This window comes from Pipra filicauda, unplaced genomic scaffold, assembly GCF_003945595.2.
Source record: "Pipra filicauda isolate LSUMZ 115617 unplaced genomic scaffold, ASM394559v2 scaffold7_size6619720_pilon, whole genome shotgun sequence".
NCBI classification, from domain to species: Eukaryota; Metazoa; Chordata; class Aves; order Passeriformes; family Pipridae; genus Pipra; species Pipra filicauda.
In genome coordinates, this window is record NW_024104976.1 from 380262 (window position 1) to 398129 (window position 17868).

Genomic DNA, 17868 nt, shown 5'->3' on the forward strand with positions numbered 1-17868 from the left:
AGATATTACTATCAACAAACTTGGCCTTACCTAAGTATTCAGCAGTCGTTGCTCTAACAAACTGTCATCCAAGGAGAGGCAAGGTCCAGCTTCTTCCTGGTAGACAGAGAACCCAGTCAGGTGGCCAGGCTGGCAGGGCAGGGGCCACACAAGCTGCAGCCTGTCCCACTGCTTCTAGGCAAAACACACAGGGAGCTAGAGATGACAGAGTGTGCAGAGTCCAGGCAAAGTTGCAGTAACCAGGTAGGAACAAAATCAAGCCAGAAAAAAAATCAGTCCATGGGCTACCAGAGACCACAGCTCAGCAAACCTGCAGGAGAGCCAGGCCAGAGCTTAAATGGAGCTCCAGCACCCCCAGGAAGCAGCGTGGGCAGAAGCCCCAGCTGAAGCTGATCAAGGTCGTACAGGTGTGTTGGTCCACCCAGAGCCCTGGCAACACTTTGGGAGCAATAGGGACACACTGCTTACACATGCCTGGAATCAATTAGCAGATACCTAAGGAAAAGGATAGCAAAAAGTTCACCTGACTTTTTCATGGGATTTATTGTATCACTGCAATGCTGTATTCTTTTTTTTTGCCTAATTTCACCAACTCAATATCAAGGGCTTTATTAAAATACTTGAAAAAATCCACTTTTTTTTTAATTCCAACTTTGTGGTACCTGCTAATACTGTTTAAATCTCCCATATTTCCATTTTCCTGTAAAAGGACTATTTGTAGAATAGCTTTTACGGTGTATTAGTCTAGGACATATACCTTTTCCCACAATTTTTCCTGATACCCTCCCTATCTCTTAATCCTGAAACATTCGTAATATCTTTATCCTTGAACCAGTAGAAAAGGATGGCAGAGGCTTATCCCTGCAGGAATTCTGCAGCTATGCTTGTGGTCTAAGCAGTACAGACTATGAAAGAGTCAGAAAAAATATCAGAAAGGAGAGTCAGCAACAGACTTCCACTATGCTCTCCTTAAGTTGCCACCTTCTGTTCTCACACAGGAAGAGTAGGTAAAGAATCCAAAAGATAAAACTAGCTCAGACTATTTTTGAACTATTTCTTTTAGCTGTTTCTGTTTGCACTATTATAAAACCTTGGCAGGCAAGGAAAATATTCTTAGAATAGCAGATTTCTTGCTTTGTTCCGCATCTGTTCCAAAACCATACAATGTATTTGAACAGCTGGCCAGTAACATGCAACGATCAAGTGTGGCAACGACAAACGATCACATTCTTTGATGAGGACTGAGGTTTCAAAGCTGAAATAAACCCTCAGATGTACATCTTGGTCTTAGGGCGACATGTTCAGATTTAAATCATAGTTTTTATTTTTCTTGAATTGAGCTTTCTGTTGGCAATAAAGGACAAAAAAAGTACTCATTACATCAAAATAAAACACTGGAACTACTCTGCAGAAAAGAATTTCCTGGTGGTGTTGCTAGGACGAGAACCAGAGGAGCTCAGTCTGGCCGTGTGTCATTACTGTGCTGCACGTAGCTTTAGAATCTTGAAATTATGTTTTGCTTTTTACACAAATGTGTAAAGATGATCTGAAGAATAACCCCTGATGAGCATTCATACCTCCTTTGTTGTCCTTATGTCCTTTGTAACTTCGTATCCAGGGGTATACATCACCTTATTCTAAAATCCCCAGCTACAGCCTTGGGCCCAGCTATGTTGGTCTCCAATATTACCTGCCTGCCCACCTATAAAGTGAAGCTTGATTTTATGCCTACAACCTTCATAAAACCTATCTTTACGTTTAAAGAGCTCCAAGAGGATGTCAAGGTCATTTTTACATGTAGGAAATAACATTAACCTAAGCTAAGCTCTCAAGTGACATTTCTTGTAACTGCCACAACAAACATAATAATTAACAGTTAGAGTAATGTTGAGATTTTGGTGTTCATACTGAATGAGATCTTTACAGCATCTGCTCTCCAAAACGTAAGTGAACAAGCGTAAATTAATTAGCTACTGGAGGAGACTGACAACTATCACTGTACCTATCACTTACTAAAGAAGTGCTGAAGCAACCTGATTGTTGAAGCAATCAGTACTGAACGCTGATTTTCATAAAATATAATTAGTGTAAGGCTTTGCAGACTGCTTTACACAGTTGTCTTCACGCAGGTCCTCCTTCCACCTCTGTTCTATCACACTGGGATGACTGACAGGAAAGCTAAAAATGATCACCAAGAGCAGAACAAAAAGGTTATTTTCATCAGCTGAACAGTTTGAAAAAACAAAACAGATAGAACAGGCAAAGCACTGACGCAGCATCATGCCGGAGTATGAGCATCACTGCAGCTGTCATGCATCTTCCTAAACCTGCGATTTTGTTTTCACCCCGACCGCTTGCACAAGTCAGTGAGAACGCTGGGCTGCGGTAGGCTTTTCCTTCCTCCGCCCTCTGCGGGCAGCACCATTGGACTGATAAGATGCAGCAAGGCACGTGTGAAAGATAAAGCAGGGAAGAGAAGGAGGAAAATAAAAAAAAAAAATAAAAATAAATAAATTAAAAAAAAAAGTCTGTTTTCTACAGGAGATCCTGATCGTCTGGGCGGCCGCGGGGCACAGCCCGAGCCCTTTAAGCTGCCCACCCTCTCCGCGGGCCGGCGGCAGCTGCCGGCTATTTGGCGGCTATTTATACCGGGGCGGCGGCGGGCGCTGGGTGTCCTGCGCGGGGCGGTCCCGGCGGCGGCGGGGCCCGGGCAGGAGCTGCCATGGCCACGGAGTTCCCCCCCACACCGGCCAGCGGCGGCCGCGCCGCGGAGACGCCGCTGAGCCCGGCGCGGCTGAGCCGGCTGCAGGAGAAGGAGGAGCTGCAGCAGCTCAATGACCGCCTGGCCGCCTACATCGAGCGGGTGCGGGCGCTGGAGGCCGACAACTCGGCGCTGCAGCTGCGACTGAGCGAGCAGGAGGCGGGCACCGACCGGGAGCTGGACTGCCTGCGGCTGCACTACCAGGCGGAGCTGGCCGACGCCCGCCGGGCGCTGGACGACATCGCCATCGAGCGGGCTACGCTGCAGGTGGAGCTGGGCAAGATCGGCGAGGATCACCGGCAGCTGCACGTCCGGTCGGTGCCCCGGCCCCGAGCAGGCCTCCCTGCCTGGGGACACCCCGGGGAGCCGGCCCTTTGGGGCTCCTGCGGGATGAGGGGAAGGGGATGCTGCTGGCAAGAGCTGTGTGTTGTAGGGGGAGTGCACAGGGATGTTGGGTGTATGGGTCGTGCAGGGGTGACACCCCAAAGGCTCTCTGGGGTTGGAGTGTCTTGGGTTAGGAGACATCTGGATTCCTGTTCTGAAGGTGAGCTGTAGGGACACTACTGGGAGTGCCTCCTCTGGTGGTGTTATGGGGTGGCATGGCACCTGGGATGGGCGTGGGGCTCTGTCAAAATTTGGGGTGCTGGGTGCTCTTATAGGGTATGAATGCAAAGCTGCATGGGTTTGGCACCACACCTGTGTTTACAAATGCTCAAGGTGCTGGAAAGTATCTAGAAAGTTATGGAAGCAGTGGAAGGAGTGTTTGTATGGAGTTAGTGCACATCTCTTTTGGGCTGTTTTGCTCAGGCATTGTCCAGAGAAGGCAGTCCTGGGAGCACTATGGCTTACCTGGTCCAGGTTGGTACTTCATAGTTTTCCTAGTGGCTTTTGGGTCTGGATTTACATGCTACTGGGATAAGCTGCCTGCTGTTTCAGCTGGACTTTCTTGTAAGATGTGTATCCTGAACCTGGAATCATCTTGTTGTCTAGTCTTGCCTAGCCTGGAACAAAGGGGTGGCCCAATGTAAGTGCAATCACATCCTCTTGAAGGAGGGAAGAGGAGTGTAGTGAAGGGGAGGAAACAAGTGTCCAATCCCAACAAGCTTCCTTTATGGATATATACAGCATACTAGCACTGCTAGTTACTTTAATGACCCATTGTACCCCTAAATCACCTACAGACTTGTAATAATTTGGGTGTCCACAAGCCTCCAACATCTTGTTATAAACATGTAATCATAGCAAACTTAGGGACTAGCTTCTTTTTTTAACGCCTGTATGGAACAAGTACTGCCCCCTCATAGGCTCAGTAGCTGTTCTGCTTGGGAATAAAATGTGTTTTTACTCTAAGCTTCTGTTTTCATCTGCATAGTTGTTGTTGGGCTTGTCTCAGTCATGCTGGGTTTTGGCTCACAGATCTGTTTCATAAATCTAACCAGCCACTTGACTGGACAGTGAGGAGAGGGGTAATGCCTGTTCTAAAACTTTTCTGCTGCTCTTTGTGTTTGTATAACTTTGGCTTTGTTTATAAAGCTTTAGACTTGGCAGGTATGCAGTCCTCCAGACTGTTGTTTTTTCTTTACTTTAACTAGGTCTTAGAAGTGGCTAAATTTACATCCCATGGGAAATGATATCCAGTACATACTGGTTTCTGAAAGGACTAGACTGAAGTCCTAATATTAATGTGTGTTGTATCTGGGCTGCCTAACTGCAAATGTCTCAGATGACTTGGAACAAACTTTGAGGGTATCGTGCCCTTAATATATACACCCTTTAAATAACCTGGTGGCTATTTAACTCTTATGGTATGGAATGTCACCAGATAATTTCCCAACAGCATTAACTATTGGCTCTGACTAATCACAAGTTGAGAGACTCAAAGTTTATGATGACTTACTGCATTTCAGTTTTTTTCTTACTACTTACAGTGGTGACTGGAAGTAGGCCAAGGATGTTTGGGGAGGAGGAGTTGTAGATAAGCATATCAGTTGGTTGAATTCAGAGCCTGAGGAAGGTCAAAGCAACTACAGTAACACAGCAGAGAGAGACGAGACCAGTTCCTTTCTGCATCAGGGAGTATAGATGTGCATTTTACTGCTGAACTGACACACATGGAGTAGCAGCTGAGGCCATAAGAATTAATTCTGTACGTGCTGTTGATGTCCTCTGGTCTTGACAAACTGAACACATACCTGAAATATTCTGGTATAATTATTTAAATTCTTCAGATCAAACATATGTGACATCCTGACTTACAGAGAATGTGATTGGCAGTGCCTCAAAGTTTTTGCTTGTAATTGATAGTCAGTAACTCACACTTAGTTCTAGAATGGTTGGTATATGGAATGGTGCAGAGTACTGTAACTGTCCCTGCATGATGGTATAAAGTGGTGTTCAGAACCCCAAACTTGGTTTAAAAGGGTAATAAAAGCTCTCGTCCAAGTCAGACTCTTTAAATTATTGTTCTTAAAGATGAAATTACTCAGTCCAGGTTTCTTTGAAAATATTTGTCAGGAAAGAATCTAGGAAACCTCAGCCTGGCTGTCAGAGGCTTGCTCTGGGAAAGTGGACTGCTAAAACACAGATAGTAATGGAATTTCAGTTTTGCAAACACTTTGATTGCAGAATGAAATTTATATTATTGTAGGATGAAACAGTCAATATTATTACTATATAGTGTTACTGATATACTTAGCAGTATATAATACAGTAAGTATGATATGTATATCATATATAATACAGTAAGTGGTAGGAGAGACCTAAAAGGAAGGTGAATACCTAGAAAAGAAAGAAACCTGTAAATACTAAAACTATAACACATTATCTGTTTTTCATAGTTAGTAGAGCTGCTTTCCTCCTAGAGTCTGAGTAAAGACTAAATAACCTCTGCTAGCAAAGCACAGTCAACAAAGGTCTCTGTAGAGCAGGGCTAAAAAAGGCCTTGAACAAGAACCTGATGTAACCAGATGCCCCAGGCCTGTGTTGGAAGCAGCCATACCTGCATCCTTTCTAGCAGATTTTGTAACTCTTATTTTAAATTCCAGATGATGGAGATTCCAGAATATCCCCCCCAGGCAATGTGCTTCCATGTTGAACTACTGTTAGTTTCTTCCCCCTAACATCTAACCTGAATATTCCTTCCTGCAATTTAAGCCTGCAGCTTCCCGTCTGTTCTACAACAGACATGGAAAATAGATTCCCTTCATGTATGTAAAGGCTGTTCTGTCTCGTGTCACTTTTCTGTTCTCTAGACTAAACAACCCCAAGTTTTTTCCAATCTTTACTTGCAATCCAGGCTTTCTAGAGCTGATCAGTCCTGCAGAATTGCTTTGGACTCTCTCCAACTCTGCTCTGTTATCCACTGGAAAACTCATTGTCTGAACTAATGCAACTTTGCCACTTGGCAGAAGAGATTTTACCAAAACAGATTGAGGCCTTTACTCTTTGCAAGCTCAAATCTGAGTTTTGAGGAGGACACTCAAGACTCTGGATAGTGGGCAGGGCAACTGCAAAGGATTTTAAAAGTTGGAGTAGTGCGGGGAGTTATCGCTGTGTTCTTTGACAGAACTCACTGTGGGCCCAGTACTTTGCCGCTGTGGTGCCAAGTAAAACTGGCAACATAACCGTGTTGGCCGTGCAGGCGGTACCCGAGGTGCAGTGCCTGGGCGTTGGTCTGGAGATGCCTCTTCCCAAGGCAAAGTTGCTCTTCCCCTGCATCTCCACGGTGGAGGGAGGAGTGCGTGTCCCTTCCCGAGGGAGGGCAGTCCCTTGCAGGGGTGCTGTGAGGGAGGGCGGCTGTCGGGCCTCGCTGAGGGGCTGCAGGAAGCAAAGCTCCAGCGGGGCCGCGGGGCAGCTCCCAGGGCTGGCCGGTGGCCTCCAGGGGACAAAGCTCCCTCTGTGCTGCGGGGAGGAGGAGCGGCACCCCCGGCAGCCACAGCCCGCGGAGGAGGGGGCGCTTTGCCCCGTGTGTGACCGGCCCGGCCGCCTCAGCCCCTGCGGGTCTCCCCGGCCAGGGCCGTGCGGGGTCGGAGCCCCCGGTGCCGTGAGGCGCCTTCCCGGCGGGCTGGTGGCGGCCCTTGCTGCGGGGGTTGTCCGTGAAGGCTCGGTCACGGAGTGTGACCATCCCTCCCTGTGGAGCTGGAGGCCTGTGCTGTCCCTTCCCTTTCCCGTTGGGAATGCCGTGGAAAATAGCTGGCTTCCGCATAGGATTCGCACAGAACGAGCTGGAAAATGGGTCAGGAATCTTGCCGGTTAAACAAATGATGCTTGTCCGAGCGGCCTGTCCGGTTTGTTTTACAGCTCACCCTGTGCTCTCACCGTGAGCACGATTAACCTCCGCTCTGTTTCACCGCAGACCCCTCTGAAGGCAAACACGTTGAAACACACTGAAAACAAACCCTTCCTCACCAGCTGCAACTTACCAGTGTAAAACTTTCACTTGCAGGAATTCCAAAAAAGAAAGTGATTTGAACCTGGCCCAGGCTCGTCTGAGAGACCTCGATGCCCAGCTGATCGCGAAGGAAGCTGACTTAGCCACAGCCCTGAGCGAGAACCGCACTTTGGAGAGTGAGCTCCGTGAATTAAAGGAGGAAGTACTCACGGTAAGACTTGCTCTTGGAATTTAAACTTTGCTGCTATTCCTGCAGTTTTTGCTTGGTTTTCCCCAATTACTTTTTGATATCTAAAAGCAGGGAAAGCCCATTAACTGTGGCAGTGAAGAGCAGGCAAAAAGATTTCCACAATCTTGCTGAAAGCAATTGCTACTGATAGTTCCTTAAAACTTCCACCTGTCGCATGCACCTTAAATTCTATGTATGTAATGTTTCTTGTTCTAAGGTCAAAACAAGTTGAAATTTGTAATACTGCTATAATCCCTGTAGAATTCTGTAACGTGTCAAGGAAGGGAGCCCTTGAGGAACTCTGCTTCCCTATGCTTAAAATCTAGGTAGAATAAGTTCTGACTACTCTTTTTTTGTAGGCTTTTGTGCAACTAAAATGAACTCTGCTCGAGTTGCTACTCTACCAATGCACTTATAAGAGCATAGCTTTAGTATCTTCATGCTTTAATGTGTTCATTGAATAAGCTAATTTCAAATTTGTAAGGATGAAAACTTTAAAAAACCCAACAAAACAAACAGCATTGTATCATTAAAGCAACATACTCCAACACTTGAAGTGTATAATAGCATGTCAATGTAGGTAGACTATATCTGGAGGATTTTACTCCGTTAAGTGTCAAAGAAATTATATCACAAGTTAGGAAGAAGTTCTAAATATCTGCTGTTGTAAAAGGGGAGGAATGTATATGGATGGTACAATTGATTAGAAGTCTACTTTGAGGAGTCAAACTTAGCTGGTGGCATTAAGGGCTGCTCTACATTTGCCTTGTGGGAAATCTGGTCTACATAAAAATTAAATAGGAGTCTATCTGTTGGTAATATTCTGGATCCTACTGAAATAAGAACTTAAACAGAATAACCCACTTCACTCAAGCAGCGTGTTTTGGTTGATGTGGGAGCGAAGTAGAATGATCTGTAACAAATTGGCTGCCTTAATTTGAAAACATGACCTCTTAATTTTGATAACCCTGTTGTCTGTCCTTTCTAGCTGAATCTGTCACTGGAAGATACTACAAAGCATCTCCACAGTGAAATGTTGAGGAGGGTGGACCTAGAAAATCATATGAAAACTTTGCAGGAAGAAATGACGTTCCAGAAGCGCCTTCATGAAGATGTACGTTTTAGCTTATAAACCAGCAATTTTTTTTTAGGTATACGTAGATGCACTTAAAAGTAAGGTTAAGATGGGCTTAATGCTTAAAAAGGTAACTAGCTGAGCCAACCTATGGCAGCCCATCACCTAATTGAATCCACCTAACTAGGAAGACTTCAAGGAAGTACACAACCTCATGTTAACTGGGATAGTACCAATAGATATTTGGAACATGAGAGAATTTTCTCAGGCTGCTCTTCTGAACTACAATCCCAGTACACTATTTTGTGTAAGTGAAAGTGCGTATATTACAGTTACTGTTAAATTATTCCAGATGTTTGCTTGAAGCCTGAAATAAGCGAAGAAATTAAATCTGCTTTAATAAGCAACTTGTGTTCCCAACTTCCTTAACACTTCTTAAAGGTGTCTGGTAACCTTTGTGAGAGAAGTCAGTACACAGAACTAAGAAACATGTGAATGTAAACCAGCTTCCTTCTTGCTGGTAGGAATCTTGAAGTGTGTGGTTTAAGTGATGGAATTCTAATTTCTCTAACCAACTGCTATGACTTTTTGAATAAAACAAGAATAGGTGAAGTAACAGTGCTTGAAGAAACTGAAATGTACCTGCATGTGTTCAAAGTAAAATAAACAATCTATCTAGCGTAAAGAATTAAGTCTTACAATTAAATATGAATTATTACTTTTATTAGTTTGAGCAATGTTGGCAGTGAGATGGCAAAACAATAGTGAGGCAGCTAGCAAGGTGGGCATGCCAGACCTAATGGATGAACATCTAAGATACGAATCAAGATGAATTACTGTGTACTCAATGAGAAATGTGCTTCAGGAGTGAAGGACTCATGAAGCTGGTACACTTTGAGTCTCAAACTGTATTGGCTTGTTTATTCTCTGTAAAATTTCTTCTCCTTCTAGAAGCTCAAGGAGACAAAAAGAGTCCATGAGAGCAGGGTAGCAGAAGTAGAATCTGGCCGTCAGAGAGAATTTGAGAGTAAGCTCTCAGAAGCTCTGCAGGAGATCAGAAGACAACATGAAGAACAAATTCAAGGATACAAAGAGGAGCTGGAGCGAACATTCAGTGCAAAGGTGAGTTTGTAAAGATGACAGTAAAACAAAGCTGAAGTTCTCTGCACCTTGACACAGTTAAAGTCACGCTAGCATAAACAGCTTATCCGATGGATCCCTTGCATTCAGTGTGGAGCTTCTTGGCATAAGTTATGGAATTTCAAAGCAGTGTCAAATTTAGGATTTCTGCAAACTTTTGGTCCCAAACCAAACTGGTTCAAGCATAAATACTGTCCCTTTGGGAAGTGACTAGGAATAGCTGATTATATTTGAGACTTCTGACAAATTTGGGACCAAGGTGTGTCATGTTTGTATTAAGCATTTCAGTCTTGAATAAAGCCTAACTTTTTCTACACTCTAACTTATGTGCCAATTCAGTGAATTCCTTTGGATGCTTCTGTTTCTGTTTTGACTGGAAATTCTGAGTACCTCTTGTAGGAGCACTTTATCCTTTCTTGGAAAATCTCAAGATTGAGCTATTTGTAGAGCAATTCAATGCTGCTTATAATGATGCAGGAACTCTTTAGTAACAGACCTTTTGGGGAAGAGCAATAATAGTTTGATATGCACACCCAATGCCCTGCAGCCCTATGCTCTGACAAGCAGCTTCTAAATATATTCTCCATTGTTCTTCTGGAGAATTAATTTACTTAATGTCTATACAAAGACTTCATGCATCTCTAACTGAAATATCCTAATCCAGCCGTTTTCACTACCTGATTATTGCTGACTTTTTCTGACATAAATGTCAAACTTGTGTAAACCTCCTTGGAAAGCAGTGAAAACTGTTGAGCTGGACTTCATTCATATCTGCACATTTAAGTAAAAACTATTTCCAGATGTAACAGGTGAAAATTACTTGGGTTTCCTTTCGTATTTAAAATATATGGTAATATGCAACTGATTACTAACAGTGACTTATCTGCAGATGGAGAATGCCCAGCTAACTGCAAGAAGAAATAGTGAGTCTGCCAGTGCTGCTCGGGAGGAGCTGCTGGAAACAAAGAAGAGAATTGATACTCTGGTATCTCAAGTTAATCAGTATCAAAGCCAGGTGCTGTCTTTATTTGTATAACCTTAGAATTATTTTAATTTAGATATTCAATCAAAAATATTGGCCTCTTCTCTCTAATCCTTAGTTGTGGGTTTTTTTCCATTCTGTTCATTTTAGAATGTTGCTTTGGAGAGCAGAATAAAGGAGCTACAGGACTTGCTGGATTATGATCGTGATCTCCATCGAAGGCATATGGCTGAAAAGGAGGAAGAAATGGCACAAGCTCAGAGGCAGGCACAAGAACAGCTGGAAGAATATGAGCATCTCTTAGATGTGAAACTGGCTCTAGATTTGGAAATAAATGCCTACAGAAAGATGCTGGAAGGAGAGGAACAGAGGTAGGCTATGACAAGATCTTCTTATGAGGACTTGCTTCATTCAGGACATCTACACTAACTCGATACCTTCAGAATGTGGAGGAGATAAGACACAAACATTAAGTATGTCATTAGTGCAGTAACTTAGTTAATGAAGCTTAATCTTCTGTAGATGGTATTTATATCCCACATGGTGTAGTAAGATGAAGTAGCTTGATAAACCCAACTGATAAAATTCAAAGGTCCATTAGACATTCCTCCACTTCCTCAAAGTTTTGTGCTACATCTTAAAGATATATCAAAGACAGTGCTCAAGTTCCATGAATGAAACTGAGAAACTGTATCAACTCCCATCTATCCAGACATGATATCTCACTTGCCTATTGAGACATGAACTCTCAATAAGAAGGGTCAAAAACTTAAAATTACTTTTCCTGAAGACTGTGTCTGTAGAGACTTTAAAGGAATACTTACTGCAGTTGGGAATCTTTTCTTATCAATATAAGCTTGCCCTGAACTTCAGGGCTGGAGATGTCTTCCAGACTTAACAAGCCTTAGCTACTCTCGCCAATAAAAATAAAATCTTATATTCAAGACCTCATGGAAAGCTTGGATAGAGGAAGCTGTTAGGCTTGGTTATAGTAGGAGGATAGGATTGAGAAGAAATCAAGCATGTCAGACAGTCAAGTGAATGTTATCTGACTCTCCCCTAGGCTAAGGCTGTCACCCACTCCATCTTCACGCAGCATGGCAACTCCAACAACAAGTAAAGGACGGAGGTTTCTGCATGGGAAGAAAAGGAAAGTGAAAGAATCCAAAAAGAGAGAGTGTGCTGCTACATTTAAGACTGTTCAGCATGCCTCAGCTTCTGGAAATGTATCCATTGAAGAGATCGATGCAGATGGGAAGTTTGTCAGGGTTAAAAACAACTCTGACGAGGTACTTTTGCTTTTATGGCCTTCATTGCCAAGTGTGACTGTTTGTGAATGACTTGTAGCTTAGTGACAGACTGGAGACTGACTTCTTTGGTACTGCAGGTGTTCTGTTCACAGGGCTGTCTGGGAGGTGCTTTTGGGTGGAGGTGCAATGAGTTCTATTATGCAGAAATCTAACACCTTCAGCTGTTTGTCATCAGATTCAGGCTAGCACTATCAGAAGTACTACTTATCCTTGATGAGCTAAATAGGGTGCCTAGTAAATTGGATCATGATAGTCTCTTATGCTTAAAAATACTTAAACCAGCTAAAAGATTGTATAGAGATGATGATATCTAATCCATGTGGAGGGTTTATCTGACCAATTAGGTAGTTCTTTGACTAGTTTAGTTTGCAAAGCCAGAACTATTAGAATTAATCATCAGAGCTTCAAAACATGTGGCTTGTAGTCTAGCCTCTTCAGCCTGAGATGCCTTAAAACTTCACAGGCTACTATGTATTTTATATATATATGGCTCAAGTTGGGTAGGTGGGCACAGTTCTGATAAACTTCCTTATCAGAATCTCCCTGGTAAAGAGCATCATAACCCCCCCTTCAATGGAAGGCAAGAATAGGTGTGGCCTAACTTATGGGACTGAGGAGAATCCTAAAATACAAGGAGAAGACATAGGGAGGCTATAATGGAAACTTGCCTGCTTCCTCAAAATTGTTCACATTCTTGTATGCTACAGGAGTGGGATTAAAACTGACCCATGAGTCTGGAAAGAACCTTGCATTTGTATCACATGGTGTTGGTCTGCAGTGCTGAGTAAATTTCTTGTCCCACAGGATCAACCACTTCATGGATGGGTGCTGAGACGACATATTGGAAGTGTGTCAGATGTTACTTACAAGTTTCCTTCGCAGTTCACTCTTCAGGCAGGCCAAGTAGTTACAGTAGGTAGTGGTTTTGTCAAACTTTCTCAGAGCTCTGTTCCTGTGTTAGATGCCAATAGAGATTCCTGTAATATGGAAAACTAAACTGATACTTTTAAGTGCCTGAAGGACAAAAGCTCTTATTTTATGTAGTGAGGGAGATGGGGGAAAATCCTTGATTTTGATCTGAAATGCCAATTAAATTTTCTTTAAAGCTTGGATGAAACCTGGATCATCCCAGATTGGAATGTGCTCTAATTGTGAACATTGTACTGTAGTATATTCTTAGGGTTCCCTAAGTATAGTATTGTACTAAGCTAAACATTAGCACTAAAATCGTACTCCTAAGTACATTTAGATAGCGATAAAGAGCCAAACTCTACACTTGCTACTCCAAACTGTGTAGGAGCTTGCTCAAGAGGTCTATGAGTGACCAGGAGAGAGGCTCTTGTACACACAAGTTGCTGCCCCGAGCATGTCTGTGACTATGGCTTGGCTCTGTGACTTGGCTCTTGGCTCAAATGTTACGCATGCCAAGCAGGGCTACCTCTACAGCAGGTAGAAGCTGTTAACAGCCTTTTCTGAACTAAGTGTTCTACAGTTTTCAGTTTAAAAAAAACTTTACCATCATTCTTGGTATTCCTGGAAAGAACTAACTTACCAGGGATCACAGTGATTCAGTTTGTTACTGGACATCTTTGGTATTGCAGTACTTGATAGTTATGTGTATTAGACTGAATCCTACTCTAACTACAAAGATTCTTCAGAAGCTCACTCTAAATCTATTGCAGATCTGGGGTGCAGCTGCTGGTGTAAGCCCAGGTCCAAGTGATCTGGTCTGGAAGTCTCAGAGGTCTTGGGGAACTGGGGATAGTATTGATGTTACACTTATCACAGATGATGGTAAGGTAAGTGAAATAGTAAATACCTTCTACTGTCCTAATACTAAATTTGTTTGTGCTTAATCCGTGAGGATCCTTGGTGGCAATTCAATTGTATTCTAGGAACTCGCAGAGAGGAAGATAATGTTTGTACCCAGAGGAGAAGAAAGCAGTGAGCAAGATGATGATTATGAAGAAATAACTGGAAGTGAAATGGAGTTTGCATCTCAGGTAAGCTGCCTGAAGTTCAAATGCATGCCATCAGCAGAGTCACTCAATGGCCACTTCTTTTCCATACTAAATCAAAATACTTCTTCAAGTACTATTCATATCCTTCAACTATTGATGTTTTTCTTGATGTCAGACCAAAAGAAGAAGAAAAAAGAAATGTTGTTTGGTTTCATGATAGTGGTTCCTGTGAGCATCCTTAAGCAGGTGAGATGGTGAGAATCATGCTTGTCATCTCATAAAAAACTTGCTTCATTAGTGATGCTGCAGTCTCTTGTCCCACATAGGATGTAGCTTGCATGGCTTTGCAACAGAAATGCAGTTGATGTTTTGCTTATTCTCTGGCTGAGTATGCATTAAGATATTTAATACCTTATTACTGACACACTGAAAGGTACAACCTTTAATGTCTCTTTCATCTGAATATCTGACCATGTATGAACTTTGAAGCTGTTATCCCACAAACAGAATGCAAACACTATTTTTGTGGGATGAAGTGACTTATCTGACACTCCAGTGTCCCTGACTTGCTCTTAAGATAACTTCAGTGTGAATTTAAGTTGAATATACTTACAAACCCTGGCTACAAACTTACATGTTGTAATGCCCTGTGCAAGACTTCACAGCCCCTTCAAATGGCTCTTGACTAACCATATTACAAGTCTGCACTGATAGTAGTGAGCTATCTTTAATTGCTGAAGTTGTCTAAAACAACTAATATGAGGGCTTTAAATTGGTTATAACTGAACAATTATAGCTGTTCTTGACCCAAATTAGTTTGTGTCTTGACCTGAAATAGCACCATGTCCCCTTTGCTAGTACAGACTTCAAGGCCTGAAGTGCAAGGTTGTGCCCAGCTAAAACCTCCCTCCTGCTGACACATGTTAAGCTACCACAGCTCTTCCTAAAACTGATCCTACACAGTTAAAAGCAGGATTTGCATCTTAGTGCAATAAGTCTTAAAGCTCCCACCACCATTTCCTAAATATTTTTGTAATATATCTGTCTGAAAACTAACTCAAAAACACCTTCATGCTGTCTTTCTGAAGAAAATGTTCCAAAGAACGAGCAGTTACTGCCTGCTGCTTGTTTTTTTTTGCTTTTCAAACAGAAAATTTGGGTAAATATGTTACTACAATACCATGTGGCTTAAAGGACACTTATCAGTCTCCCGACTTGCATGCACATTCTTGTAATATTTTCAGTCTCTCACTGAAGATGGTGATACCCTGTTAACGAGGCTATTGAGAGAGGTTCCATAATGCTGTTCTGCCCTTTAGGCTCTTAATGCACAGCACACACCAAAACGGTTGAAGGAAGCTTTAGGGTCATGAAGAGATTTACCAAAACAAGCTTCTTTTCATATTCAGAGTAGTGCCTCTCCTCCAGGGTGGCAGCTTTTTATTTTAAAAGGTGGGGTTTTTTGAGTTCACTGATATGGCTTGTTTGGTATTCAGTGATGGAAAGCAAAAGTAACTTTTTTCCTTACACCTCTAATTTGTTTTATCAGCAACTTTACAATACAGTTGTGTGACATTTATGGTAAGAATCAATTCTAATACTTCCAATCAAGTGTTAATATCTTTCCTGTCTGCTGAATTCCTGTTAAACTTTTGACATTAGTACCTATATGCTTCTGCTGCATTGGTGGTACTGAAGTGGCAGCTTAGTAAACAGCAGTTAACTTCTTGCATGCAGTAAAATGATGAGAAGAATGCATGCTGTGCTTTAAAGGAAGGCAGGGTTTCCATACCTTTTGCTTCTGCTTTTACCATTCTAACTAGGGCAGCATGAATCTGCATGCCAGTGAAGTTCTGATGCTTGAGAACTGAGGTAGTGAGCTTGACAGCCTTTCATGAAGGAAGGCACGGGCTCATGTATTGCATGGCCTCAAATTCTTACAAGTTTGTAGTCTTTCTCCCCACCCACAACCCATCTAGTACAGTTCATGTACTGCCTCTCTTGAAAATCTGCTTTGCTTTATTAAGTAACTAAATCTACAGAACACTAAAACCCCTACATGGCTATATGAGGATCAAGTAGGTAACCAGCAAGAAATAAGAAGTTTGTACACATGCTAATTAGGCTAATGTCTTCATGTTTTCTTGCTGCAGCAAAATGAGGATCCTAGCTGTTCTCTCATGTAATGTGGACAAAGAGACAATCATCTGAAAGCATCTGAGTCCCAAGTGACATAGACTGTACGTGTTTTGGTATCTTCTGCAATATCTGAAACTTGGAATTCACATCACACCTGATGTCTTCGTAAGAACATTGTCTATAACATGATGGAATTTCCTACCTTCTGGTACTGGACCCTGTCCTCGGATTCACTGTTACAAAGAGCAGTAGAATGCAAGCTCCATGTGAACTTATTTTTACTTTTATACAGGGATCTGGTTTCCATGACCTGCTGAAAGAGAGGAGGGTACACAGTTTACAAAGCTTTTAAATGTGCTCTAGAAGGATGTTAAATACTTGACAATGAACATGAGGCTGCCTCAATATTCTCATATGGTGTTTCTCCAAAGGTAATTTCTCTTTTAAGCCTGAGTGGGATATGGGACAGATCACACCCTGGCTTGCCCCTTGAGCAAGTTAAAACATTGTCCTGAAGAGTTATGAGTGTCTGAAATGTTTCCTGCTCAGGAAACATGCAAAAATATATGAAAACTGCTCTACAGCACTTGCTGGAGTGAAACACTTTAAAATTAAAAGCAAGTTGTAAAAAAATATTTGTGCCTGGTAATACATGTACTGTTTCTATATTCTAGCACCTGGAAATCCCCCAGTTTCAGTATTGTATATTCCTAGACAGAGAATATCACAGCATAGCTGTGCCAACCTTAACTTGGACAAAATGTATCCTGTAAATGTGAAAAAGCATCTCATTCCAACAGGGCAGGTACTGTGACTAGTGTTGTTGGCACTGTTTGAATAGTCCCAACAACAGCTTTCTAAGGGGCTAGAAAGAAAAACATGCTAAAACAAACAGGAAAACCAGAAAGCACCAACTGTAGTGAAAAATGCATTGAAACAGCTGCTCTTAGAGTGCTTGTGTACTGACTCCCTGCAGTCTGCAGCACTGGGGGTATGTCCAATGGGCCAGTTGGGGGAATACTTGACTACTGGTCAGTATGCTATCATTGATAGCTCTGGGTCCATGAAAAGCCTGTCCTGTAACCCTCAGAACCAGGCACTCAGCCTCTGGGGGCACTGCAGTCAGTCACTCCTTGCCTCTCTTCACTGAACTTACCTGCTGGCCCTGAGGGGGAAAGGAAGGGCCTGGATGAGCCACTGGAAGTACCCTTCTACTTTAGAGCAGGAGGGGAGGAGCTGAGCCTGCAGATTTATCTAGATGCTGGAATAGTGTTTTGACTGTCTTTTATCTTGCCAAAGGACTCGGTTCCAAACTCAAGACCTTGGTGTTTTAGGATGTAGGTGTTAAGGTGCTTATGCTAACTTAAGCTTTTACATTATTTGACAGTTCTAGTTTTGAGACATCAAGAGCACATGTTGGTTTAATACTTGCATTGTAGCAGATCCAAATTCTTGTTCCACCTGAAACCATAGAAATAGCTGCTGCTATAACATTGCTGTATTTGTCTTGATTTCTTAAAACTTTTTTAACTATTAAAGATATTTTTCATGTATATAAAAGTCTTGGATATAAAAGTCATGTATATAAGTCTTGGATTTGAATATTTGCAAATTAAATAATAAAAGTCTGTTTATTCATTGATTTCAGTTGAGTGGTTCAAAAGACTTCAAAGTCATAAACTGGTAAGTTGAAGGATTGCAGAGTGAAGAAACCTTCAGAACTGTACTCTGCTCTCCTGTTTATATTAATCACTCATTTCAAATAAAGCTTGACTTAAGAGGAATCTTCAGCATTTCAAATAAAACCTTTTTACTGCACAAGGGAGGGATGGTGTTTAGCAACTGCCATGGAAGAGCTAAAGTAGTATACAAGTGTTGACA

General features: G+C 42.4%; 1 protein-coding gene across 2 annotated transcripts; it reads left to right on the plus strand.

Moving 5' to 3' along the window:
* Positions 1-2652: 2652 nt before the first annotated feature.
* LOC113985186 (lamin-L(III)-like) lies at positions 2653-17629 on the plus strand. 2 transcript variants are annotated; one of them, XM_027715785.2, is made up of 12 exons: positions 2653-3075; positions 7206-7362; positions 8369-8494; positions 9407-9577; positions 10485-10610; positions 10728-10948; positions 11641-11866; positions 12692-12799; positions 13570-13686; positions 13783-13890; positions 14024-14094; positions 16002-17629. In XM_027715785.2, the coding sequence occupies exons 1-11, from the start codon at positions 2723-2725 to the stop codon at positions 14063-14065; spliced, it is 1755 nt and encodes a 584-aa protein (XP_027571586.1). In that variant the 5' UTR covers positions 2653-2722; the 3' UTR covers positions 14066-14094; positions 16002-17629. The 2 variants fall into 2 exon arrangements, with proteins under 2 accessions (XP_027571586.1, XP_027571588.1); XM_027715787.2 differs by lacking the exon at positions 2653-3075 and adding an exon at positions 6602-6995.
* Positions 17630-17868: the final 239 nt, after the last annotated feature.

What these genes read in the sequence shown, in the direction of transcription:
- LOC113985186 (XM_027715785.2), top strand. Translation starts at nt 2,723, where the DNA reads ATGGCCACGGAGTTCCCCCCCACACCGGCCAGCGGCGGCCGCGCCGCG. An exon ending in AGCGAACATTCAGTGCAAAG is followed by an intron (nt 9,578 to 10,484) that starts GTGAGTTTGTAA and finishes ACTTATCTGCAG; the next exon opens with ATGGAGAATGCCCAGCTAAC. An exon ending in TTATCACAGATGATGGTAAG is followed by an intron (nt 13,687 to 13,782) that starts GTAAGTGAAATA and finishes ATTGTATTCTAG; the next exon opens with GAACTCGCAGAGAGGAAGAT.